Source organism: Psammomys obesus, unplaced genomic scaffold (genome assembly GCF_907164565.1).
Source record: "Psammomys obesus unplaced genomic scaffold, mPsaObe1.curated_primary_1811, whole genome shotgun sequence".
Lineage (NCBI taxonomy): Eukaryota > Metazoa > Chordata > Mammalia > Rodentia > Muridae > Psammomys > Psammomys obesus.
This window is the reverse complement of record NW_026596034.1, coordinates 7665651-7692236: the sequence shown is the minus strand read 5'-3', so window position 1 is coordinate 7692236 and position 26586 is coordinate 7665651. Positions and strand designations below refer to the sequence as shown.

The following is a 26586-nucleotide window of genomic DNA, read 5'->3' as shown; positions in this document are numbered from 1 at the left end:
ACCAGTATTAATGGGGCTGGAACATGCCTGAATGTATCCAAACTGGCCTAGAAGAAGCCGCCCAGGGCTGTTTTCAGCTTGGGAAGGAAGTTGGATTTCAGAACCAGTCTTTGGAATCACCATCAGGAGCTTGGCTTCCTGCCACTTAGTAAATCACTTATGAGAATTTCAGAGGCAACCAAAGTGGAAGAAGGAAACTACTCAGAGAAGTCCTCTCCCAAGTGTGAGGCACCCAGTGGGGTGATAGAAGAAGATCCAGCGTTGTGTCTAGGAATGTGGGGTAGCCAGGATTGTTCAGTGCTTTGTGGATCAGAGAGCTGTCCCACTAGATGGCTTGGAGTCGTTAAGGCCAATGGCAGCTGTCACAGAACTGGGCTGGACCAGAAAGAGGGAGGCTGGAAAAGGGAGTCTTGAAAGCCAGGGCAGTTTGGGTTTTATTGAGCATGAAATGTTCCCAGTGGCAGGCATTTGAGCAGGAAAAGGTCACAAGTGTGTTCAGGTTAAAGTGAGAGCTACCACAGGGGTGGGCTACACATTGCCACAAGAGAGGGCCTCTGGCTTCTGTGTGGGAGACCTCTGTGACATTGCAGTTTCCTCGTTTCCCAAGTTGCCCTGACAGGCTGGTGAAGAGGCTCCTGTTGCTAGCTAGAGCGGAGCTGCAGGAATGGCGGCAGGGCCTGAAGCAGAGAAATATGCTCTCCAGTGGAAATCCACTCTGTATACCCTAGAAAAACACAGAAAATCTGTTCAGTAATAGTGTGCTTCCGGCTCTGGCTAATGCCCAAAGAGGAACCTGCCTCCTGAATGAAAAAAAGACATTAAAAGGAAAAAGACATCACTGTTTCTGGTATGGTGGAGGAGATGGTTTACTGTGGCTAAAAGGAGTCGAGGTGAACATGCTCCTCTGTGCAGCCCTGGCTGTCCTGGAAGATCCACCTGCCCCTGCCTCCTGAGTGCTGGGATCAAAGTCCTGTGCCGCTACTGCCTGACCAGAATTATTGTTAAGTACATCAGTGTTGTTCTCTTTTCTTATAGTTGTTACCCAGGGCCATCTTGCCTATCTGAAAAAGTTACGCTTTTCTCCAGAAGAAAACAGGCTTTATGTCAGGCCAGGACTTAAGGATGTTTGTCTCCCTGCTCTGCCTCGCTTGACCTGCTTGTTAGAGACACCCTCTCTGATATGGCAAACATCAATGTCTGATTGCAGGTCAGCGTTGTCTCTTTGGGTTATGGGAATGGAGTCTAACTGCAGATCACGCCTCAGGAACAAACATTTATAGAGTTATTTCTAACAAGCCTGATTAGTATACTACATTATCTTGCAGTTATTTTAGAAGAAGCTCTACCTTAGCTAAACTCTACTCTGTGTGACTTATTGTCTTCTAAGTAAATTTATTAATGAATCCTGTAACATCAACTTTACTAGGTCCGCTTTCTTCTACATCTGTCCCTCCAGGGAGCTGACAGCCCTCTCATTCCAGCTACAGGCTTAGAGTCCCCAACTTGCACGGTCAGTCAGGCAGCGCCCTGCGGAGACTGGAGCTAGCAGCAATCACTGCCAGAGACAAGATCCAGTAGTTGGCGCATAAACCTCTGGGCGAGTCTCCATGGTGACTGGCACATGCCACGTCCAATGGGTGGGTGCCTGTTTGTTTCCGCCCCAGTCTCCCCAGGGGTTGAAGCTTCTTTGATTGACAGCTCGCCCAGGGCGCAGTTACGTAAAGGGAGGGACGAGCGCGGCCCCACCCGAGGGGCGCTGATTTGATTGGCAGGATGGAGCGCCGACCCGCAGGACCTCCCGGAAGCACGTCCTTGATGGACGGCGAGAGAGCCACTCGTCACTGGAGTCGGAGCGGAAGCGCCCAGGCTAGGGGCGTGTCCAGGGCGTGTCCCGTTGAGGGCAGGTCGGGGCGGGGCACTGCGGGAGAGGAGCGGCAGGGGCCGGGCTGCGCTACGGCCGGAGATGCTGTCGGCCCGCGGTGGCGCTCGGCCGCCAGAGCTCCGCAGCGAGGGCGTCCAGGTAAGCGTCCCGCCTCTCGGCCGGTGGCTACAGAGCCGTCAGGGCTGAGGAGTTGGGGTGCGCGGCCCGGCGTTCACTTCTCTGCGGGGCGCTGGGGACTAGGGCGACGGCGGCCGCGCGGGGACACGGGGGCGGGGCCGCACCTGTGCGCTCCGGGCACCTGCTGCGCGGCCGCCCAGGCCGGGGAGGAAGAGGGAGGCCGGGTCGGTGGCGCCCCCTCGGGCGGCCCGCGCTGGGTCCGGGGCTGTCGCGAAGCCCCAGGCCCTTGGCTGCAGACTCGCGGGCCCAGCCGGCCTCCAGCTAGCTTCTAGGCTAGGGCCCGGCACCAGGCTTGCATCACCTCGGGACAGGTTTGTCCAGATTCTCTACGTGCTCCGAGACGGGTTTGTGCCCCGGGCGAGGGTGCCCGGCCCAGCTAGCTGCCCGGCCCGGCTGTCCGAGGCTGGAGCTGTTTACTTTTCCTCGGTCCCTTCTGGTGGCCTCATAACGTGGGACTTGGTGAACCCGGCTTTGGGGTGATACATTAGTGCCTATGTGAGCTCTATGTTACAGAGGAGGAACGACGGTAGCCAGGTCTTATTTGCCCTCTGCGCTGTACCAATCATCGTATAGGTGAAGATGCCCCCTTCGCTCGGTTGTGCGGTGTAAAGGCACGCAATCATTTTTTTTATTCTTACAGTCAAGGGATGTTTTCTGAGAACAAGGACTGGGAGCCTGTTTTCCTTGTATCTGTCAGAACTATTGGACGATGTCATGCTATGCCTGTGGTGGATTGCTCGTCTAGCAAACTGTAGCTTCTGAACCACAGTTTCTCGTGCTTGTGTTACCACTGGAACCGTTAAGTTAAAGAATATCTCTGCAATGGGGTGGCTTACGGCACCTTTGGAGGAACGGGGGGGCGATGTACTAAATTTTTAAAGGCAAAAGACACAGACTTGAAAGGTACCTAATGAATGTATATTTATTTACAAGTAGGAAACACCACATCTCCGCATATCGGGAGAACCCCGATAAAACAGGTGTGTCTAGACAGTGGAGTCTTAGTCCTGAAGAAACAATGTAGTTTTCATTTGAACCAAACAGGAACATGTCCCTCCCCCATTTTTGATGCCCTGTTGTGTCAGCCACCTTTAAAAGTAGGTTTGCAAAGTCTTTTCAACTGGCTGCAAGTCAGCAGGTTATTGAGAGAAGTGGGATCCCTGTCCTCTGATTTAATTACTGGGTGACACTGTCTCCTGGAAAGCACAACAGCAGTTATAGGTACTGGCTGGGTTGGTAGAGCTGGTACCCACCCATAGATGCTGTAGGCATTCCAGAGTGAACAAATCACTGCTCATCAGAGACATTTGAGTACAGCATTGCTTCTTAGGAATTTGAGAAAATGTTGCTAATTTTTGACCCTTTTTACCTTTAGCTTTTCAGGGATACAGCTATCAATTCAGATAAGGAGCCATACTTGAAAACAGAGCAGAGCCTTGGGAGACAGTCTTACAGCTCAACTGGCTACTTTTTCCTTTGTGTCTTTGTATATTTACTAAGTGACCACTGACCTTGTGATCCTTGAACCCTGCTTTCTTATCCACTACCTGAAGCTTCAAGGATAAGATTCATGAACTGTCTCCTTTGAACCCTCCCAGAATTTACACATTTGCAATTGCTCAGTGACCAATGCTGCAGAATTCCCATATTTTTAAACAGCAGTCCTTTTGCTAGGAATACCTGGAACCTATACTCTGAGTACTTAAGGCAGAGGCAGAAAGATTAGATTGGGCGTTTGGGGCCAGCCTGGGCTGTGTTGTGAATTCCTGACCAATCTGGACCACATAGTGAGACCCGGTTTGTTGTTGTTTGTTATTGTTGATGATGATGTTTGGTTTGGTTTCTGTTTTTTGTTTTTTTAAAGGGCAGTTTCTTAGGGTAGTAGGGCTAGAACTCTACCCCCTGAATCCTGACATAGGTTACTTGGCCTCTCATGCTTGTTGTTGTTTTCCCCGAGACAGGAGTTTTCTGTGTAGCCTGGCTGTCCTGAAACTCACTCTGTAGAACAGGCTGGCCTCAAACTCAAGAGATCTACCTGTCTTTGCCTTTTTTGCCTTTGGTGGGTTTAAAGGCGTGTGCCACTATTGTAGGCTGAATGTTTTTTCTTATCTTGTTGGCTATTAGTTTTCTACTTGGTCAACTCATTCAGGACATTCCTAGTCACTCACCTTAACTTTGGAACAGTGAGAGAGCTTGTGCGTAGGTGGTTAGAGTGCATGCTGAATATAGTTTTCCCATTAGTCAGGTGCCTAGATACTGATCATAGGAGCGATGGCTGTGTTGTAAGATAAAGCTGAATCTTGTCCTTAACTATTCTAAATGCTGACCAGGAACCTGGTACACAGATGATGATTTTGTTTGCATTTGTGTGTATCAGTGGGCATCACTATGCAATATAAACAAGCCTCAAACTCTGCAGCCTCTGCCTCAGTCTCCCAAGGACTGGCCTTGGCATGCCTGGCTATGGTACACACTTTGGTTGTAAGAACTGGAGCCTGCAGTGGAGGGGTGTGGAGAAAGGATTGTTCTTAGAGCTCTCTGATGACATTCCCAGGCCTCTTCATCTGTGGACTGCTTGGCATGATGTGTGCCCAGGGTGCCAGGGGCTGTCTTAACTGTTGGTGTTGGTATGTTTGCATTTTCCCATTTGTTTCAAGGCAGTGTGAATGCTGAGGCCAGAAGAGTTTGATGACAACGGCACTGAAGTTCTTTGTTTGGCGTGCACGTTATGAACCCTTTGCGGAGCATGTCTACAGGCTCTGTGCGCAAAGTAGGTATAGTCAACACAGCAGCTCTGATAGAAAGGGAGGCTTTAGGCTGTCTCAAAGCCACGTGTAATCTGTAGCAGAACATTACCTGGTTTTATTTTTGAGAAATCACTTTGTCCATTAAGGTGACTTTCTCAGGCTGAGAGTTCACATCAGCAGAAGTTCTTATGATCACTATGCTAAGATTATTTCAGTTAGATTGTATGTATGCATGATGTTAGATTGTATATTGTTAGATATTCAGTTAGATTGTATGTGACATGTTTTGAACATTTCTCTGATGAAATTTCAGGATTCTGTTTTTACAGAAATTTTATTTAAGTCAACAAAGAGTTGGGAGAAATAATTTAAAATGTCTTTATTTTTTGGAGATTGCTCTATAACCCAGGATAGCCTGGTGTTCTGTAGTCTAGGTTGCCTCAAACAGCAATCTTCTTGCCTTAGCCTACTGAGTATTGAGATTATAAGTGGGAGCCATCATGCAGTTTTAAAATTATTTATATATACATATATGTGTGTGTGTGTGTATCTACACACAAATCACACAAATATGTGGGCTGGCAAAATGGTTCAGTGGACAAAGGCACAGGTTGCTAAGTCTGAGTTTGTCCTCTGACCTCTATATGTGTGTCATGGCACACATGTACCCCCAAATAAGTAATGTAATGACAGAATCTTTTGAAAAAGGACATTTTCTTCTTAGGAAAGCTTAAAATATACAAGCAGTAATTTAAAAGCTCCATTCCACCTGTAGGTCAACGGTATATTACCTATGCACATAATACAGAGTATTTTATATAACAAATACAGTGTTTTATATACATAATCCAGTGTTATTTATATAACAAATTACATAGCTTTTGTTGTAGTCAGGGTTGGGAAGCACTAGTGAGATGCTAGTTTTCTGGTCATTCTGAGCTCTTCGATTAAGGATAGCAGTGTGTGCTGGTGATGCAAGTGTGGAAATATATATAGTAGGATCAAGTGAGACCTACGCAAGTGAGGTCATAGCTGCATTTCCTTGTTCCTGTCCCAGTGCCCACATCAGGGGGCTACTAATTTCAGTTATCCATCCTACTAATTCTGACCCCACAGCCCCACTTTTCTATGGTATCTGCATGTATGTGAGGTATCTCTGATCTTGTTAATGGCTTTCGTGCTTCACTTGCTTGTGAAAGGCTTGACTGCACTATTCTTACTGGATGCAGCTAATGAGATCCTGACTGCTTCAGGCCTGCTTCAGCCTTGTTTGCTCCTTCTATGACCTGCCTTCTCAAGGGATTTGAAAGCATCTTAATCATGGCGTGAGAATTTCCGTGTAAAGAGTAACTCTAGTGTAGAAGCTAGGATGGAGTAACAGTGTGCTCTGTTTTCAGAGTTGCCATAAATGTTCTCACAATTTCCTCCTGAACAGCGAGCTGAAGGTGAAGAGAAGACATTAGCAGGGGATGTGAAAACCAGCCCTCCACGAACTGCACCAAAAAAGCAACTGCCTTCTATTCCCAAAAATGCTCTGCCCATAACAAAGCCTACATCTCCTGCCCCAGCAGCACAGTCAACAAATGGCACCCACGCTTCTTACGGACCCTTCTACTTGGAATATTCGCTTCTTGCAGAATTGTGAGTCCTTCACAGGTGACTGGTCAGTTATGAATGGTATGCCCGAGAGTCAAGACTGAAATCATGTCTCCTGATAGACTCCTGATAAATCTTAAAGTCCAGGTGTGTCCCCAGCTTGCTCCACATTGGAGGACAGGAAGGAAGGTGGGACTTGAGAGAATATACAGTGGATTAGGGACCTCAATTTCAGTCTTCCTTTCTGTGAGGCATTTCACTGGAGGGGGTTTCTTTAGCAAGTGGGCACACCTACTGGGGAGTTTGGCTCTCACGTTTTAGGAAACACCCTGACAGAAAGGAGGAATACCAGTAGGAAAGGATCGGGAAGCTACTGTCAGCAGGTGAAGGAACTAGAAACACTGACTTGGAAAACTCAAGAGTGCTTAAAATTGTTCTTTAAATTTCATTTTATTTGTGTGTGTTTGTGTGTGTGTGTGTGTGTGTGTGTGTGTGTGTGTTGTAGGGTGGGGTGATCCATGGCACGGGTCAGAGAACATCTCTTAGTTACTTTTCTCCTTCTAGCATGTGGGTCCCAGGGATTGAACTCAGGTGTCATACTTGGTGGCAGGTACATTACTCACTAAGCCTTCTTGGCCAGCCCTCAGGAGAGTACTTATAATTTTGTATTGTTGTTCTGTATGTTGGAAGGTCTTTTGTTAGAAGACTTACCCTCAGAGCTCCTTACCAGGAGGTTCTCCTGAGCCTACCCTTGCACTGAAGCTAAGAAGAGCAGGGACTGAGTGCTGCAGCCTGCCAGTAGTGATGGCACACTGCTTGACACAGACATGGGATTCAAGGACCATGAAGTTTGGGACCATTTGTCAAAGGGACAGCAAGCCTGGAGAATCTTAACTTCTATAATCTTTAAGTTTCCTTGTAGGTCAGTTATTTTCAAAGCATCTTGATCACCCTGCCGAGGGTACTGATGCTGTAATGGTCAGAGGGAATGAGGCCCCAGTGTAGTGTAGCAATGGTCTTCAACTTTATAATGGACGCCTTGTGTTTTGAGACTGAGCAGTGAGGTGACAGGCTCCTATTGTGGTGGCTGAAAGTTGGCTGTGTGTTAAACACAAACTGCCTTCTCTGTGGGTAGCTCTGTCTGCTAGCCATGCTTCTGTTAACTAAATCTCAGGGACTTGCAAAGGTAATGGATCTTCCTGTAATGGTTGCAGTAAGATCTATCATGCATTCAAGGTCAGCCTGGGGGTACATAAGTAACTTAGTAGGTAATAAACAGGTGCTGGAGAGATGGCTCAGTAGCTAAGAGCACTTGATACTTTCAGAGAACTGGAGTTCAGTTCCCAGAACCCACATGGTTGGTAGCTTAGAGCCATTTGTTACTACAGTTCCAAAGGATCTGATGTCCCTTTCTGGCCTCTTTGGGGATGAGGGACTCACATGGTACATTTACATACATGGTAGGGAAAATGCTCACATAAAGATAAATCTTGCCAGGTGTGATGGTGCAAGCTTTTAGTCCCAGCATTCAGGAGGCTGAGGCAGGCAAATACTTGAGTTCAAGGCCAGCCTGGTCTACAGAGCAAGTTCCGAGACAGCCAGGGCTACACAGAGAAATCCTGTCTCAAAAAATAAAATAAATAATAAAATCTTTTTAAAAGCTCCATAAACTATTTCTCCATACATTTCAGGATTTGCAGGTAAATGTGTTTAGAGTGCCTTGGTCAGCACTGTCCTTTTCAGTGTTAGATTGTAACTCATAACTGCAGCTTCAGGGACCAAGCGAAATGGCTGCCAGTGTGTAACTCGGTCGGTCCCAGAAGGACCAGTAGCATCTTTCTGCCATGACAATTGTGTCTTGCCTTGTCAGCATGCATCTTCTCTAACAAGGCCCAAAGAATCTGAATGTATGGTGTTTGGAAGCTCAAGTGATGGCCGCCTCTTCAAGCAGCGTGTACACCTAAAGTCTGCCTTGCCATGTGACCCAGAGAGGCGGCTTGCAAGGACAGCTTACCTTTGGCAGCTCTGAACTCTTATTTAGTACCTGTGATTGCAACTGCAACAGTTTGCTTTTAATTTCATAGTACAAATGTAGTATGCTAAAGCCTCAAAGGAAAACACCACGTTTTTAATAGTAAAAAATAAACTTGAATCTCTGAGCTCCCTAACTTATAATGATAAAATCAGTCATTTTACAAATACGTTTATCTCAGTTTTATTGTGGTGTTTTTGTTTGTTTGAGACAGGGCCTCACTATGTGGTCTTGACTCAGAGAGATCCACCTTCTGTGCCCCGAGTGCTGGGACTAAATGCGGGGGACTGCCACGTCGCTCACTTACCTCAGTTTTAATGTCCTAATGTATCTGTTTCTGAGAGTTGCAGAGACTTGATTCTTTTGTCGCTGTTTGGCTTTCTGAATCTGGGACCGTGTATTGACTCAAGTTTCTCTGTGGGCTGGTTTAGAAGTATGAGGTGGGTGCAATCTAGGAGACACTCAGGTGTGTGTGAGACTAGAATGATTTTGTTTGTGTAGTTTGGGTGCCATCTGCCCTGGATGGGTGACGTCTTATCTCAGAAAATGTGGGTGGCCTGGCTTAGATATCACTGGCATCTGTGAGCTGATTATCACACTGCTCTTGTTGTAGCACATTGGTAGTGAAGCAGAAGCTGCCAGGCGTCTATGTACAGCCATCTTACCGCTCTGCATTAGGTGAGATGTAGATTCTCCCTTCATTTACGGCATGGGGTGGGACTTTGCTGACACAGATGGGACTTGAGCGTGTTTGTGTTCCCCTGCAGTGTGGTTTGGAGTAATATTTATACGACACGGGCTGTATCAGGATGGCGTATTCAAGTTTACGGTGTACATTCCTGATAACTATCCAGATGGCGACTGTCCAGTAAGTAGGTCTACAGCTGAGCCCACGCGGAGCCTCGCTCACTGAGGGGAACAAGGCTTGCAGACTTCCTAATTCTTACCCAGACCATAAACCTTGTAATGACCCATCTCCTCAGATGTATGTCTCCCAAGCTGACGGGGATGGGACTTTTACCTCTGGCCATGTTACCTGCCTGCAGCTTCACCCTTTTTCCTCTCAGGGTGTGTGGGTGAGGTTGGAGCCCATCCTGCCCCAATCATCATATGACGGGTGATGGCCATGCCACAGGGGAGGAAAGTAGCATCTCCCCGATGCAAAACTGTTCTTTGTTTGTTTGTTTTTTAAAAGGAAAATGGTTAGTTAAGGGTCCTTTGTGGGCCTGATCTGAGTAGCAGCATGACATCACTCCCACTGAAGTGTCTCTCTCTATATAGCGCTTGCTGTTTGATATTCCCGTCTTTCACCCGCTAGTCGATCCCACCTCAGGTGAACTGGATGTGAAGAGAGCATTCGCAAAGTGGAGGTTAGTGTGTCAGTGTTTCTGGTAGTAGCATAGCCGTCAGGAACAAGCTGCAGCAATCACCTTGTTTCCCTGCAGGCGGAACCATAATCATATATGGCAGGTGTTGATGTATGCAAGGAGAGTCTTCTACAAGATCGACACAACAAGCCCCCTAAACCCAGAGGCTGCAGTACTGTATGTGACGTTTGTTACATAGGATAAACTTATTTACTATTATTTAACATCAATTTGTTATTTAAAATAAATTGGTAAATTTTAAAAACTTTTAACACAGGTATGAAAAGGACATTCAGCTTTTTAAAAGTAAAGTGGTTGACAGTGTTAAAGTATGTACTGCTCGTTTGTTTGACCAACCGAAGATAGAAGACCCCTATGCAATTAGGTAAGTGGCTTGTCACTTTTTATTTCCACATTACCTCAGAATAAAGCTTTAGAGGAACATATGGAATGTTAGCCTGGACCTTTTCATATCCTGCAGCTCAGCTCTTAATGCCACTTGTGTTCTTGGCCTTAAACTGAAAAGTGGCTTTCGTACTGTCAGTAACGAGATATTTAGTGTCTTTGGTTTCCTGGGCATCTGACAAGTGCTCTTTCATTTTTCCATGTGAGGAGTTTTCAGAAAGCAGTGTATGTGATCTGCTCTCTACACCCTTCTTCATGGCCAAACATACGTAGAGCTGAAACCAAACTCACTTCTCTCTGCTATTAATCATTGCTCACCTCTAACACATCAGGAAGATACTGGAAGTACTGAACTAGATCCACCGTTCCACCTTGACAGTTAGATGGAGAGAACGTGAAAGAATGGAGGGCACTATAGCGTGGGTGGACGTTGGTATCGCTGGGAAGCATACTGTAGTGCTGCTTGGGGCTCCACTGACAGACTGCTTGGCCTCTGTACTTTAGCCTTGGTAATCCAAAGCAGTTACTTGGTTTCACTCTGCCTTGTTTTTTTCATCTTTAAATAATGTTTTTTTTTTTGGGGGGGGTGCGGGGCTGGGTAATGACTTTTACAGGAATGTTTGTTTATAAGAGGTAATTATCAGATGAAAAACACTTTTAGATAGTATCAGTGTACATGCTAGCAACTGATTAAAGATTGCTCTTTAGCCAGGGGTGTGGGATGGAGGCACATGCCTTTAGTCCCTGCATTCGGGAGGCAGAGGCAGGCCTAGTTCAAAGGCCACCCTGGTCTACAGAGTTGAGTTCCAGTACAGACAGGGCTACAGAGAAACTCTTAAAATATTTTTTCCTTAAGTTTTATTAGAGTTGTCTTACTTGTTGAAAAATGAATGCTATACACATTTAGAAAGTCATGAACTATTTTTAATATTTTCTGCCCTTCAAGCTTTTCTCCATGGAACCCTTCTGTACATGATGAGGCCAGAGAGAAGATGCTGACTCAGAAAGTAAGTACATAACTATTTTTGAAATGGCTATCCTGGTTTCTTAATTGTCTGTACTGGAAGCCACTGTTACATGTAGCTAACACTTGGGGAAACTAGTCAGTGTGATTCTGAACTTGCTCCTCATCAGTCCTTTTTTTTTAATGTTTGTTTTTGATTATGCCTAGAAGAAGCCTGATGAACAGCACAGTAAAAGTGTTCATGTTGCTGGCCTGTCATGGGTAAAGCCTGGCTCAGTACAGCCTTTCAGTAAAGAAGAAAAAACAGTAGCAACCTAAGAGATGGTGGCTGTGGCGCACCATGCACTTTCCTGCTGGACTCTGGCAAAGGACTGCCTGAAGAGTAAACCGCGTGAACAGTGACTGGCTCAGTGTTGTGTATGCGTAGGTTCTAACAGCAGGTTATGGAGCCCTTGTTGAGTAATGTGTTACTTCTGTCTGAAGTGTCAGGCTGGATCTAGGTCAGTACTCCAAATTATTGGGGACCTTGAGGCTTGAGTATTTTTCTGAATATGGTAGAGGTAAGTTGTGTTTACTGAAACTAACAGAGCAGAGAGAAATGAGTACAGTGGAATAGTCTGCAGTTGGTGGCTTCAGCTGTACATATGTTAGGCCATGAAGAAGGGTGTAGAGCACAGACTCCAGAGTGCAGCACTTTCAAGTAGAAGACTGGCTTTCCGGCTTCAGCCTGCTGACTTGCTGTAAATGTCTATCTCAGAAGCATTAGGAAAGTAGGCAGAACCAGGATGCTTGTTCTTTTTTTTTTTTTAAGGCAAATTACTGTATTTTTATGGTAGGAGGAAGAAAAAGTGTTCAAACGGTTTCTAATGAAGTCAGGTATTTAAATGGTGAATGACCGATGTGTTAGTAGAGATGAAATAAACCAATAAATGATTGTCATTTATGCAGGAAACTAATGCTCTTTTTCAATATAACTAAACAGAGACTAATTTATAAGTGCTTTATTGAAAAATACACATATTTTCATATAAAATTACAGTAGCGGTACCAAGCAGATGTATAAGTACTTTGCACAGCACTGCTCTAGTGGACAGTGCAGGGGGTTGGTTTTCAGCTAGTTTTCTTTAGAGCAGTATGACGTTACCTAGTAACTGTTTATAATGATCCAATTTACAATTGAATTTTCTCCTTAGGATTATTAATCCAACTTAAAAACAACTGGACAATAATGATTAATAAAGATGTGTAGATAATCAACAGCTGTTAAATAATTTTCTAATTTGTATACTGGTACTATGTACTAATAAAAACCTAAATTCTCCAACCTATTTTTTTTTAACTTCCAGGAACCCTCAAAGATACTTTCCTTTGGATAACTTCCTCCAAAAGGAAGTGATTTTTCAAATTTCCTCAATTCAACTTGATTTAAAAATCTTTTTAAATGATCTTTATGTAATGCCACTACCACAAACTGGAGAGTTTTACATGTGCCCAGAACATGTAGCTATATCAACAGTCCTGTGAGAAAAGCATTAAAGAAAATATTGGCTGTTGTTTAGCCTGGAAGTATTGTACCTACTAAAGTCCACACCATAGAAAGTGCCATCATACCATCATAAATATACAGCAAAAATTTGCTGGGTCACAACGCCTTGCATTTCCGGCCCTAAAGTGCCACCAATTACACAGGTTCAGACATTGCACAACTTTCTCACTGTACTATACCTACTGGGGAAGGATAGTGCTTCAAGCAAGCAGGAGCCTTGGGCAAGTGCATGGAGACTTCCAGGTCTGGGCTGTCCCATCTGTTGCTTCATGAATGTAAACGTCTCAGGTGTTTTCGTCCTAAAACACATGGTTGGACCTAACCATATAAAAGCGGGAATGAATTAAAATCAGTTCCTCTACTGGAGCATACCTACAAAGGCCTCTAAAGATTTGCTTTCTGAGTTGGTTGTAAAAGTTTACCAGAGTTAAAAAAAAAAAAAAAAATCCAGGTTTGGATTCTGAGCAGTGTTGAAGGTAAGCACTAAGTAGTAGGGGAGAGGCAACTGGGATGACTAAAAAGTAGCCTAAGGATACTGGAATAAGTCTAATTTCTCACCAAAATGTCCATTCTAGGTTTTTCTTTTGGGAGGGTTGGGTGGAAGTTGAGTCAGGGTTACTTGTAGTCCAAGTTGGCCTCAGACTGCCATGTAGCTCAGGTTGGCCTTAAACTCCTGGTCCTCTTACCCTCTCCCTCTTGGCGCAGGGTTAGCAGGCATGTACTGCCACACCAGTCAGAGACGCTTCCCTTTTCTCCCAGGCTCTAATCAGTTGCTGGATTAAGGAACAAGGTCCCATAATCCTGCACGCGTTAAGCACTCCTGCTAAGCAGTACATGCGAAGACAGTTTCCATACTGGAGACTGACCTCAGCGTGCACCTCGGTCATTAGCTACATCTTGGAGACGACGTAACAGAGCACAGTGGTTTTCTGGGCAAATTCTTTTTGCGGGTGATTCACTTCCATCCTCCAAGAGAATTCCTCTCTTTTTAGTTGGAGTCTCTCCTGTCCGAATCATACTGTTAATTTCTCTCAGTCTCTGTGGAGGGAAAAAGATAGTTATAAAAACTTTAACATGCTAATAAAGGACATTGGGTTTTTTGTTTTTTGTTTTTTTTTGTCTTTAAAAAAGCACATTATTCAGTTTTAAGTTAAAGAGTTTCAAATTATTCAGAAGTTTAAGCATTTGAACACCTTTACAGAAAGAAAACCCTGAGCAGATTCTGCCAGGACACTGATGACTTTGAGTGGGGCAGAGCATTTCCATTCTAAACAAACTTCCTTGTGATTGTGGTACAAATATCTGTGATACACATGTTCAGCAACTTGTGATTGATAGTCCTATAGTATCACAGTTATAGTATCATGGTTAATCACACATCTACTTTGAGATTCTTATGTGTGCACAGTATGGAGCTCAGAGTGTGTGTGCATGCGTGCATGCACATTTATGTGTGGGGGTCAGAGGACAACTCTGGAGTCAGTTCTTCATGTGGGGCTTTTATGGCAAGTGCCGTCTCCCTCTGAGCCATCTTGACAGTTCCACATACAAGCTAAAAAAACAGTGTGACTTGGAAGTTCAGTGGCCCGCTCCTATGGTCTCGCTACTTGGCAAGAGGATTGCTGTAGGTTCAAAGTCAACCTAGCTATACATTGAGGCCCAGGTCAGCTGGCGTTATATAGCAAGACCTTGTCTCAAGCTGCCAGTCTCCCCTCCCTTTCTTGTTTTGAGACAGTGTGTCACTGTAGCCCAGACTGGCCTCAGTGTCACTGCATGACTCCTACAGCAGCCTCGTGCATGCTGGAATAAAAAGTGTGAGCCACTATGGCAAGTTTCTTTTCCATTTTCAGACAGTCTTGGCCAAGTTAGCCAGACTAGCTTTGAACTCTGTAGTCCAAGCAGGACAACTTGACCTTGTGATTTTCCTGCCTCTGTGTCCCCAGTAGCTAGAATAACATGCCTGAGCCACTTTTTCGAGCAGTCCTTCTCAATCACAATTTCACTAGAGAAATAAGCTTTAGTTCCTCAAGGCATTCATTACAGGTATTAATGTCAGTGGTTTCTGGAGGCACTGGTTATATGCTTTCCTTGAGAGAACCAAGAAGTTAGTAAAATTATTTCTCATATTAGGTGGCTTCAGTGAGCAGCCCAGTAAAGAAATACGTCATCAGCATTGTTTCCCAGGGCCCCAAAGTCTACTCAGACACCATTTTCTTTGGTTGCCTTGTTGGCTAGAATTTTTATTCACATTTCTTATTTCAGAGGGATATTGAGGGGGCAGTGGTGGCACATACCTTTAATGGCAGCACTTGGGAAGCAGAGGCAGGTGGGTCTCTGAGTTCAAGGCCAGCCTGGTCTACAGAGCAAGTTCTAAGACAGTGAGGGGTACACAGAGAAGCCCTGTCTTGAAAGAACAAACAAGTTATTGAGAATGTTAACTTCCACATAGTTTAAGGAATTTTAGAGTGGTAGATAAATAGGAATAGTAAATCCTCACATCACCCTGCTTGGACAATTCTGGACACTTCTCAACCCCCAGATTTTAAAATGCATATCCTAGGGCTAGGGCTATAGCTCGATTGGTAGAATGTTTAATTCCCAGCACTGCATAAAAGGCGTAGTGGTACACCTGGAGTAACAGCACTCCAGAGTTGGAATTGGAAGAATTACAAATTGAAGGCCATCTTCAACTACACAGCAAATCTGAAGCCAGCCTGGGCTACATGAAACAAAAGAATAGTATATCTTAGACATAATTCATTACTTTTTTTTTTTTTTTAACTTTTTGTGGTTCTGGGGATTAAACCAGGGCCTACTGCATGCCACGTACACACTACCACTAAGCTACACTCTAGTCCATCATTTCAATTCTTTACTTTGAAATAAACTTCTGAAATTTTCAATTAAATCATCAATGTTTTTTATGACAGCAAATGTATTTTCAAAAGTTTAACTACCATAAGATTTCTTTGATCCTTTCTCCTCTTGCTTGGCCTTCTTAAAAGAAGTCTAGACCATATTTGCTGTCTCTGAGTCTCCAGTTTATCTCAATATTCATTATCTTGCTCACTGACTATGTAAGTTGATTAAATAAATTATAAATCAGGTTACTCTTCAGTGTACACAGATACCGTAATACACAGCACAGTTCTGTAGGTAATTCTATTATGTACATTCAGTACATGGTATTTTCTATATATTTCACTTACCTGATATTTTTTTTCACAGTTCAAACATTCAAATCTTAACATTTGCCAGAGGGGGAATTGCCACCAAGTTGTACATGTATAGGTCAGATGACAACTATGGAGTTCTTTCCTACTTTTATGTGGGGTCCTGATACTGATTTGAGGTCACCAATGTGTGAGGCAAGTGCCTTTACCCTCTGAATCATCTTTCTGACCCTCACAGTCTCATCCTAGAATGCCACAGGGAATATGCTTAGCCTCTTCATTACTCATAGTATCTGTGTGGATTACTATAGTTGCCTCCTTCCACCATGCGGTTCCTGCTAAAGCCATGTCACCAGCCTATTCCACACCTGTTTATTTTCACCCAGTCCCTAGGGATACCTGCTATTAGTCCACTATAAAAATCTGGCTAATTTGTGTGTATCCTCTGCCCTTTTTCTAGGACTGCTCTTACTCCTAGAAATATGCATTAGGGAGTAATGTTTTTTTAAGATGGTGTATTTTAGGACTCTGTGTATGGATGTCAGCATTTGTAGCTTCACCTCATCTCTTTAATATCTCCATAGTATTTCAGAGTATATTTTCCATGGCTAATCCCCCACTGGTTATTATTTTTTCCTAGTTTCTTAATACTATAAGCTATACTGTAATTTGTCCAACAGGCTGTAACACTCCATGGATAAGCTCTTACAGGGACAGTCTGATAAACAGTTTTCTTTCCTCTTTGGGCTGTGAATATTTATTTGAGCTATAGATCCATACTGCTTGCTTTGTGGTTTCAGTTGTCTCTGTTGAGATATAATGACAAATCTTTCTTCATCAAATCTTAATAATGTGTGTTTCTGCATGCAAGTGCATATGTGGACAAAGGACAGTCTCAGCTGTTACATAACCTTAATAAAAACAATGCATTTCCCTTTTTCCAAATTTCCCTCATGTTTCTATGAAGCCCCGATGCTCACTGAGTTCCTGCTCAGTGAAGAGGTAGTCTTCTCTGGAGTGCTGTGATAAATAGACAACTAATCTTAGTGCATTTCACGTACGTAATGAATGCATTGAATCCAGTGATGCTATTGAGCTTATCAGTAGTTCTGGCTTGATTTAGTGATTGGTAGGCTTTGGGGTTTAAAGTTTGGTGGGGTTTGGATAGGACATTTCCATGATAGCCAGGCTGGCCTGGTCTCATACTTAACATTCTACTTCAGCTTCCTGAGTTGCTGGGTTTTTAAAAAATTACTATTGAAGTAATAATTTACTGAAATGCAGGTTTCTTTATCCATTAATCAGATCAAGGAAATTTTGGTTGTTTTAAATTTTCTGATGACTGGGAATAGTTACTGTAAACATTCATGTTTATGAATGAACATAAATTTCCACTTCACTAAATATGTAAGAACTATGATAGCTACAGGCCCAACTTTAAAAGAACTTGCCAAAGTGTGTTCCAATATGGCTGTCGCACTATGTGGCCCCTCCAGCAGTATAGGTTCTAGTTGCCCCGCAGCATTGCCAGGACTTGTGGACCTGGTGTTTGTTGCCCGATTTTGCATCCTTTATGTCCTGTGGACATGTAAATCCTTCACCAGAAATGGGATGTCTCAGTGTTTTTGTTTGTTTGTTTTTTATTTCCCAACCCATAGCATCTTTGTTCATTCTAACACTGGTTTCTTGATTTATTTTTAATTTTATGTATATTGGTGTTTTACCTGCATGTATTTCTGTGTGAGGCTGTCAAATCTTGAAGTTATAGACAGTTGTGACCTGCCATGTTGGTGCTGGGAATTGAACCCAGATCCTCTGGAAGAGCAGTCAGTGCTCTTAACATCTGAGCCATCTCCCCAGTCCCTCTAACACTGTTTTAAAACAAATTCTTGATTTTGATGAATCACAACTTATTTTATGGATTGGAACTTTTATGTTATATCTGAGAAATCTGTCTACAACACATGCTCACCAAGACTGTTTTCTTCTACAAGTTTTCAATTTTAGGCTTTATATTTATAGCTGTGATTTTGCTGCATTAATCTTTACATGTGGCACAAGACATGCATATGAGTTTATGATCATTACAGCACATAGATTGAGCCTCAGTTTGGCACCACCAGCTGACACGAGTTTTCACAAGCTGCCATGGCACCTTTGTGAAAGAATCAGCTCACCATGTGCACATGGTCTGCTTCAGTGTGTTGTACTGACCTCTCATTTGCACTTGTAGCAACATTACTATAAGCCTGAGAAAGAGATGGGGTGTGCCCTCCAGCTTTTCCAAAGTTGTATTATTCAGTTCCTTGCCTGTTTGTGCAAATTTTTGGATCATTTGATTCTGTTAGACAAATAATTCTGCTGTGATTTTGACTGGGTAGGTTGAATTTATAGATCAATTGGAAAAAAAAAAAGATTCTTTGTTTTCTAATTCAAGAATATTACATTTCCCATTTTCTCAAGCTTTAATTTCTTCCAACAAGATTTTGTAGTTTAAAAACATCTTTATTTAAAATTTAATGCTATTATGTTGCTTAAGAATGTTTTTACTTTTTGTTTTTCATTAGAAGTATAAATATTTTTTCCTCTGAAGTGTATAACCTTCCCAGTCTTACTACTTCAAGTAATTTTCATACTTCTTTGTGGTTTTTCTATACACAATCCATACATGGATTCTTTATTTTGCTTATATATGGCAAAATCTAATGGGCAAAGCATGAATGGAAGAGAGAGTGAATACCAGAGGGAGGCATTCAGGTTCTCACTGTTAGCCATGATGTTATATCACCAAATTTTCATCAAATTCTTTCTTCCAAAGATGTTTTTATTAAATTACAAAAAAAAAAAATCTTTACATTTTTTGAAGAGTTTAATATAGAACTGACATTATTTCTTTCTTTAATGTCTTGTATAATTCACCAATAAAGTTTTCTGTAGCTACAGTTTATTTGAGGAGTTTTTTAAACTAAAAATTTAAGACTGGTATGGTAACCCTGTTTGTAATATCAGCACTTAAGGAGGCTGAGTCAGGAAAATGGCATGAGATCCTATTTCAAAACCAAATAAAGGAGCTGAAGGGATGGCTCAAGGTTAGGAGCACTTGTTACTCTTACAGAGGACCTGGGTTTGATTCTCAGCACCCACATGGTAACTCACAACCATCTTCACCTCCAATTCTAGGGGACCTGATGCCCTCCTCAAACTTCCGTAGGCACATGTATGGGGAATATACATAAATATACACAAAATACTCATACACATAAAATCTAAAAGCAAACAAGAAAATCAATACGGAGCACCTGAGGCTCAGTATTGTATTTACTATTTATTTATTCATGTATTTTAAACATATGAATGCTCTCTTTCCATGTATGCCTGTGTGACAGAAGAGGGCATCAGATCCCATTATAGACAGTTGTCAGCCATCATGTGGGTGCTGGGAACTGAACTGGGGCGCTCTGGAAGAGCAGCTAAGGTTGCTTCTTAGTGATGTAGTTCTGTCACAGAGTCTGTCCATTTCTTCCTGCACCACCACGTTATCGGCATGAGAGTTACTCCTTGACCCTCAAGCTAACTTTTAGTGTGTATTGGTAGTGTGGCATTTAGAAATGTTGAGTGATGTACCATTTACCTGTTAGCACTATTTCAGCTGTAGCCCACAGTGGTGGTTTGAATGAGAATGGTCCCCATAAGCTCATAGGTTTCAATGCTTGGTCACCAGTGAGTGGCACTATTTGAAAGGACTTGGAGGTGTGGCCTTGTTGGAGGAAGTGTGTCACTGAAGGTTTCAAAAGCCAATACCAAACCCAGAGTCTGCCTACAGATCAAGGTGTAGACCTCTCAGGTACTTTACTAGCACCAGGTCTGCCTATGTGACACCAGCTCCCTGCCATGATAATAATAGACCCACAATTAAATTCTTTCCTTTGTAAGAATTGCCTTGGTCATGGTGCTTCTTCACAGTAACATAATAGTGACTAAGACACCTGGAATTTTAACATTGTAGATGCTCATCAATATAAAATGCTTTCAGTTTCTCTTGTGATCTCTTTTTTTGACCCACAGAAATCTGATATTTAGCTTCCAAAACCTTGGAGATTTTCAGATAGCATTCTTGTTAGTAGTAGTTTCTGGTTCATTGCCATTATGGCCAGAAAAAAAAAAAATGCATTCTTTGAATCCTTTAATTTACTAAAAATGTGGGGATGTAGTTCCGTGGATGAGCAGCTGCCTAGCATGGATAAGATGGGTCAGTCTAGAGTGTGGTCTGCATCTGTGAAAATGTCCACATGCACTTAATGCTGTTGGATTATGTTCTCATCTTTTTTGTTGTTGTTATTTTTTAATTAATTTTTTATTAATTACAGTTTATTCACTTTGTATCCCAACTGTAGCCCCTTCCTCATCCCTTCCCAATCCGACTCTCCCTTCTTTTTCTCAATCCATGCCATGCTCCCACTTTTTATATATTTATTTTCTTTGCCTATTTATTATTCTATCAGTTATGTTGAATTTTCGACCATGGATTTATTTTTTCTTTCTTTTCTCTCTTATCTCACATCTCTCACAATTCAGCATAGAGCTTCATACTTGCTAGGCAAATGCTTTATCACTGAGCTGTATTTCCAGCCCAGGAAATAAATCTCTTGGTCATATACTAATTGCTCTGAAGTCCAATTTCCCTGTTCCATAGCTACTCCGTTCTATTTGTACTTGGCTAGCATGGTGTTTTGAACATTTTCTTTACAACAGCTTTACTGAGCTATAATTTACATACTGTATATTTCACCATTTAAAAAGTGTGTGACTCCAGTGCTATCCACGTGGTACAACCAACTTCCACATTCAACCTTATTGCTCTCAAAGAAATCTTTCCCACTAACAGAAATGCTTCCTTCCCCAGGCAACCACTAACCTGCCTTCTGCCTCGGAGTATCTGCTCATTGGGGGCATCTCACTTAAGTAGAATCACAGGCAGTCTTTTATAACTAGTCTCACTGTCATGTCTTCAGAGATTACCCACACAGAATCATGTGCTAATACTGCACCTTTGGGGCCACATACAGACATTTTTTTTTTTTAATTCCTTAACTACTAGACATTTGGATTGTCATCCTGAAACTCCCTCTGTAGCCCAGGCTGGCCTCAAACTCAGAGTGCTAGGAATAAAGGTGTGTGCCACCACCATCCAGCAGGACTGACATCCTTTAAACTGTGTGTTCACATTTGAAACAGCTACGTAAATTTTTACATGTAATTTCAGATGGTCTTAGTGGGATTATTTTTGAAACCTACAGACAGACTGACAGCAGATGACTGACAGCAATTGTAGTAGGATGAGATCCCTTATATTGTGACAGTATTTCCTATAAAACTTGCAGTTTTAACCAAATATATACCAAAAAGGTATGGTGTGAAGGGGTAAAGAAATCAAAAGGGTAAGAGGGCTAGGGAGATGGCTCAGTCACCAAAGAGCCGCAACAAGCCAAATCCAATGTGTAACGTCCAATGTCATCAATGCGGGTGCCACACTGAGTCCCAACTCTGCCCTGTGCTGCATGGTTCCCCAAGCACAACCCAGTCTAAAGGGCATACACATGTGTGCTACTCAAGAGGGCATTTGGCTTGTCATAACTCCTTCTGTCCCCATCTAAGTCTGTCTACATTACTCCCATGAGATAGCCTTTGCCTTAAGGATATCACTTTCTTCCTCTTGTCTGCTTCTTGGATGCACTTCCGTATCTCAGGAACTATATGCTCTCCACCATTAAGCCTCTTTTCTCTACTCCCAGGCTGAGACAGATGGTACCGCTTATGTCTAACACTGAGCTCTCCATTTTCCCTTAAACAGAGTCCAAAAGACAGAGATACTGCCTGTTGCAGAAACAGAACTTGGTAACTAGTTTAAGGGTCCAAAGTTTCTATTCTGAAGAAAAGTAGGAAAATAAAGTTTTACTAATGAAGAAAACCCAGTGTCTAAAATGTACAGATAGAAAAGGAGGCAAGAAAAATCGAGTTAGTTCCTCTTTTATTTCCAACCCTGATGTCCTCAAAACTCAAACCAGTTCACCCTGGGCTTTTCCCCTTGTGACTTACTGCCTTCTGTTGCTTGGCAGTTGCCATTGCTCCAGGAAGTGCTTCTGCTGAGCAAAAACTATTCCTAGAATACTAAAGCATTTTAGAGTTAGCTAAAGCCATTTATGTAGTCTTACCTTAGATGGGCTGTTGCTGAAGTAGTAAAAAATAGTCTCTCGAGGAGAAAGCATTGCTTCATTTTTATGTGGGGAAATGTAAATAGGATGATTTTGAGATAGCTGTATTCGGCGAGGAGAGCCTGTTCTTATAAATGGATAGGGAGAGAGGGGAGGAGTGTCCATCTGTTGAAAACAAAGTAAGTAAATCTGAGAGAAGAGAAAAAAAAAACTTTTCTAGCCAGGTTGTATTAAAAGCCATCAATTTTACTGAGTGAGGAGCAGAATCAACCGGAAACTTTTGAATGCTGAACAGTAATGGATCAGCAACAAGCAAAGAAAATAGAGATGCAGATAACATCCAACATGTGCAGATGTTTAGCTTCTGCCAGTCCCTGTGGTAAGCAGTTCTGCACATTACAGCATTGAACCTCTGCAACAATCAGATAAACTATTACTACCATTCTCATTTAATATATGTGGTGACAAAGTACAGAGAAAGTTTAAGTAATTTGCAAGGTCATCATGTTAAATACTATACAATCTAAACCCATTTGGCTGCTGTCTCCTGTTTCACTAGATGTAGAAAATTCTACAGTGTACTGAGCAACAGTAGAAATTATGTTGACTAGGCAAGGTACTTGAAGACTTCCTTAGCTTTATTTAGTGAAAGAAGTATTTGTAAATCTAATTTATGGTGGAAGAACCCAAACAAATGATTGCTCCCGCACTAGTAAAAGCAGCATTCAGTGATCCCTGACTCACTTACGTTTGCCTGTGAGTACTTCATGGCAAATGCTTGGATTTGTTTTCTGTAGATGTTGTTGTAGAACTGAATGAGGTCTCCTCTCTCTTCCTCTTCAATGTCCCTGTTGGCGCCTGTGAGTCGAGTTGGTGTGGGAGGGGCACTGCTGGGCTGTGGAGCTGGTAAGGTGCTGTTTGATCTCGTAACTGGACTGGAGTCTCTGCTGGCTGCAGCCAAGAGAACAAAGGGTGGTGGTCTAGATTGTTTGAAAAAAAGACACTTCACTAAGGAAAATGGGGAGCAACTAGATGTGTGCATTAGTCATCAATGGCAATAAGCAGGCATTCTGATTTTTGGGGGTTTGGTGTATGTCATTCATGGGTATGCAGATATACATCAGTGTGGAGGCCACAGGCCAACCTTAGGTACCATTCTTTGGGAGCTGTCTGCCTTGTTTTCTGAAATGGTTTCTCAGTGGGACCTGGGGCTCACCGCTAGCAAACCCCAGTGATGTAATGTCTCTGCCTCCCAGAACTAGGATTGCAAGTGCTTGCTATCATGCCTGGCTTTTTATGTAGTGGCTGGGAATCAGACTCAGACGGTCCACATCCCTGTACAGAATACTTTACTGATTGGGCTATCTCCCAGCCCTTGGCTTTATTGTTGTTATTAACTATTATTATTACCCAATGAGAGATGGTCTCTAATATTATTATTATTATTATTAATACTACTATTACTATTATTACCCAATAAGTGATGGTCTCACTTTATAGTCTAGGTAGGTCTGGAGCTCACAAGCCTCCTGCCTTAGACTTGGTAAAGATGAGATTACAGGCATGGGTCACCACTCCTGGATCTTGAGCTCTGTTCTTCATACCAAGGAACAAAGCTCAAAATACTAATAACTTTATTCCATTATTATAAGCGTAACAGAGGTTGACTGAGTAATTTATATTAGTAAGTTACACAGACGTCTCTAGAACTAACACATTTAGATCAACAACTAGGAGCAGCATTTACATAGCACAGGTCTAATCAATAAACAAGCTCTTCTGGAATTCAGGCTGGAAATTCCTATCTGAAACATGTTATTCTCTATATGTCTCAAAGCATTGGAATAAGGAACAACTGACCATTAAATTTCATTTATTCCACCAAATTATTTGAGAATAAACTACTTCTATAAGTATTCTTATTTTAAAATTCTTATTCTTCTTGGCCTAAAAATAGATGTTCATAAAAATCTATTTTATTTACCTCGGTCCTTGTTTAGTTCTGTTGGAGAATTCTGGTGGCTTCTGCTGTCACTGCTGCCAGAATTTCTTCTTTTCCTTTTTGCCTTTATCAAAACACTTCTGTATACCTTTAAAGAGACAGTGAGAAGGGGAGAGAAACTAGCGTTTATTGAATATATACTATGTGGTAGGACCTTGGCATATGGTATTTGGTTCTCACACAAATCCACCTAATTATGGTTTTCTTTAGGGGATGTTAGGAAATACAACCAAGTTAGGCATTGTGCATGTCTGTGATCCCAGCACTCAGAAGGTTAAGGGAGGAGTGTTGCAAGTTAATGGCCAGCTTATGCTCTCTCCTCTCTCTTTCTCTCTCTCTCTCTCTCTCTCTCTCTCTCTCTCTCTCTCTCTCTCTCACACACACACACACACACACACATGAAAACTTTGATCTAGCCAGATGTGGTTGTATGTCTGTGTGCACTAGTACTTGGTGTGAGTGTACATTCTTTAATACCAGTACTTGGGAGGTTGAGGCAGGCAAGGAATTCAAGGCTACATTGACCTACAGAAACTAACAGGCCACAGAACTACATAGCCTGTCTCAACAATAGCAATAACAAAACTGTGATCTTGGTCACAGAAGCTATTTATTGACAGCTGGGACTTAAATCAGAGCCTGTCTCACTGCTTTAAACACTACAAAACAGTGCTCAAATCAACTATAAAGTCAAGCATTTTAAGAAACAAAGGTTTAACAACATTATTGGTTTTCAGTGACAAATGAGCCATGTTAAAGACAGTTTTTTTTAAAGATTGATTTATTATTTATAGTTTTCTGCCTGCATGTACACCTGCAGGCCAGAAGAGGGCACCAGATCTCATTATAGATGGCTGTGAGCCACCCTGGGAATTGAATTCAGGAACTCTAAAAGAGCAGTCAGTGCTCTTAAACTTAGAGCCATCTCTCCAGCCCTAAAGACGGCTTTTAATTATCATTCTATGTTGTCTTTTCTAAACCAGACTAAAAGGTGACATAAAAATCAGTTAACTTCAGATTTTTGTATCTAGTTCATGATCTCTAGATTAGGAAATATGTCTTGGGCTGGAGAGATAGCTCAGTGGTTAAGAACACTGGCTGCTCTTCCAGGGGCCCTGGTTCAGTTTCCAGCACCCAAATGATAACTCAAAACAGTCTGTAATTCCAGTTCCAGGGGATCCAGTGCCCTCTTCTGGCCTCATAGGGCACCAGGCACCCATGTGGTGCATCAAGGCAATACACCTATATATATAAAAATAAATTTCACATCATGGCCTTTGAAGGAAGAGGACTTTAAAGAAAATGCAAAAAATTGTATGCCAATAAAAAATGAAAATAGCCAATCCTTTAGATTCTTAGTTTTGAATCCTGGAAAAATGCACAGAACTAATTATAGCTAACTTTGTTTTTTTTTTTTTTTTTTTTTTTTTTTTTTTTTTTTTTTTTTTTTTTTAATTCATCACAGACTTAAGCTTTACTTTCAGCCCTGAGAGAAAACATGGTTACCTGGCTCCGGGCCTGTGGCTGAGTCCTGTAACAACGCATGATATTCTGGAAGGACTTGTCTTCTTTTGTGACCTACAAAAAGTGAGAACACTTAGAGAGAGCCACATCAGGCATGGCAGAGTGAGCAGCTCAGTGAACCTGTTGTCACTGTATTCAAAGACTCTGTAAAGTAAATGAACAATCATCTATTCATGAAAACCTATAACTTAGTAAGGAACTGGTATGTAAACCACAACTGGAGTAGAAAAGTACATTAACTAAAATGAAAACTTGACTAGAAGTGGAAATTGTTAGCTCTGAACTGGCAACAGGAAAAAAAAAATCAATAAACTTGCCTAAGGATTGATATTGTCTGGAGAACAGAAAAAAAGAGAAACAGCCCCAGAAAACTGTTAGACACGAGTGAGCACATCAGCATTCATGGAACAAGAGTGTCAGAAGATAGAGGCGAAGAAGCAAGAAAAGATGCTTAAAGAAGTAAAGATTAAGCTGAGCATCATGGCAGGCAGGGGCAGGAGAATCAAGAATCAAGCTACCTGGGCTGCATAGCAAGACAATGGGGTAGAAAAGGACTGCCAGCATCCAAGTTTACGTTAAAGTATTGGTGTACGCATTCAGAAAGCTCAACAAACAGTGACTGAATCAAGAGATCCATACTGGGCTTATCATAGTAAAAATGTACAAAGTTATAGATAGTATCAAAACAATTTTTCCGTTACAGGGAAAGTCCAATAAGTAAGATCTGACTTATCAGAAGCTGTACAAATGGCATAACAGAAACAGAGTGGTCAAAAGACAAACATGCTGTACAGCATTCTTTCAGAAATGAATACACAGTTTGCTGCTAATAGCAACACTCATAGAAAGGCAATAAAAAGTGCTGAAAACAGGCAACACAAATATACATTCACACGGAAAAGGCAGGAACGCTTATAAAACATTAACATATTGCAAGGACAGGATAAATGCATATTTTT

General features: G+C 42.3%; 2 protein-coding genes across 7 annotated transcripts in view; one reads left to right on the top strand and one right to left on the bottom strand.

Annotated features, from left to right (window-relative positions):
* The first annotated feature begins 1941 nt into the window (after positions 1 to 1941).
* Positions 1942 to 12117, top strand: Aktip (AKT interacting protein). 4 transcript variants are annotated; one of them, XM_055620931.1, is made up of 10 exons: positions 1942 to 2020; positions 4717 to 4829; positions 6242 to 6447; positions 9048 to 9112; positions 9202 to 9302; positions 9716 to 9804; positions 9880 to 9978; positions 10079 to 10186; positions 11153 to 11213; positions 11378 to 12117. In XM_055620931.1, exons 2-10 carry the CDS (start codon positions 4788 to 4790, stop codon positions 11486 to 11488), a joined length of 882 nt encoding a protein of 293 aa, XP_055476906.1. In that variant the 5' UTR covers positions 1942 to 2020; positions 4717 to 4787; the 3' UTR covers positions 11489 to 12117. The 4 variants fall into 4 exon arrangements, with proteins under 4 accessions (XP_055476906.1, XP_055476907.1, XP_055476905.1 ...); XM_055620932.1 differs by having other exon boundaries at positions 1950 to 2020; positions 4721 to 4829; XM_055620930.1 differs by lacking the exon at positions 1942 to 2020 and adding an exon at positions 2168 to 2370.
* A 39-nt stretch (positions 12118 to 12156) lies between these two features.
* Rbl2 (RB transcriptional corepressor like 2) overlaps positions 12157 to 26586 on the bottom strand; it is a 51938-nt gene continuing 37508 nt past the window's right edge. For 2 of the 3 annotated variants that reach the window (XM_055620926.1, XM_055620929.1), the window contains 5 exons: positions 25610 to 25681; positions 24086 to 24191; positions 22850 to 23052; positions 22102 to 22266; positions 12157 to 13754 (listed from right to left, as the gene is read on the bottom strand). In XM_055620926.1, the coding sequence (XP_055476901.1) occupies positions 13584 to 13754; positions 22102 to 22266; positions 22850 to 23052; positions 24086 to 24191; positions 25610 to 25681 (717 nt within the window). In that variant the 3' untranslated portion in view covers positions 12157 to 13583. The remainder of the gene's footprint in view (positions 13755 to 22101; positions 22267 to 22849; positions 23053 to 24085; positions 24192 to 25609; positions 25682 to 26586) is intronic. The other variant, XM_055620927.1, reaches the window with a different exon arrangement.

What these genes read in the sequence shown, in the direction of transcription:
- Aktip (XM_055620931.1), top strand. Translation starts at nt 4,788, where the DNA reads ATGAACCCTTTGCGGAGCATGTCTACAGGCTCTGTGCGCAAA. An exon ending in ATCTTACCGCTCTGCATTAG is followed by an intron (nt 9,113 to 9,201) that starts GTGAGATGTAGA and finishes GTTCCCCTGCAG; the next exon opens with TGTGGTTTGGAGTAATATTT. An exon ending in ATCCAGATGGCGACTGTCCA is followed by an intron (nt 9,303 to 9,715) that starts GTAAGTAGGTCT and finishes CTCTCTATATAG; the next exon opens with CGCTTGCTGTTTGATATTCC.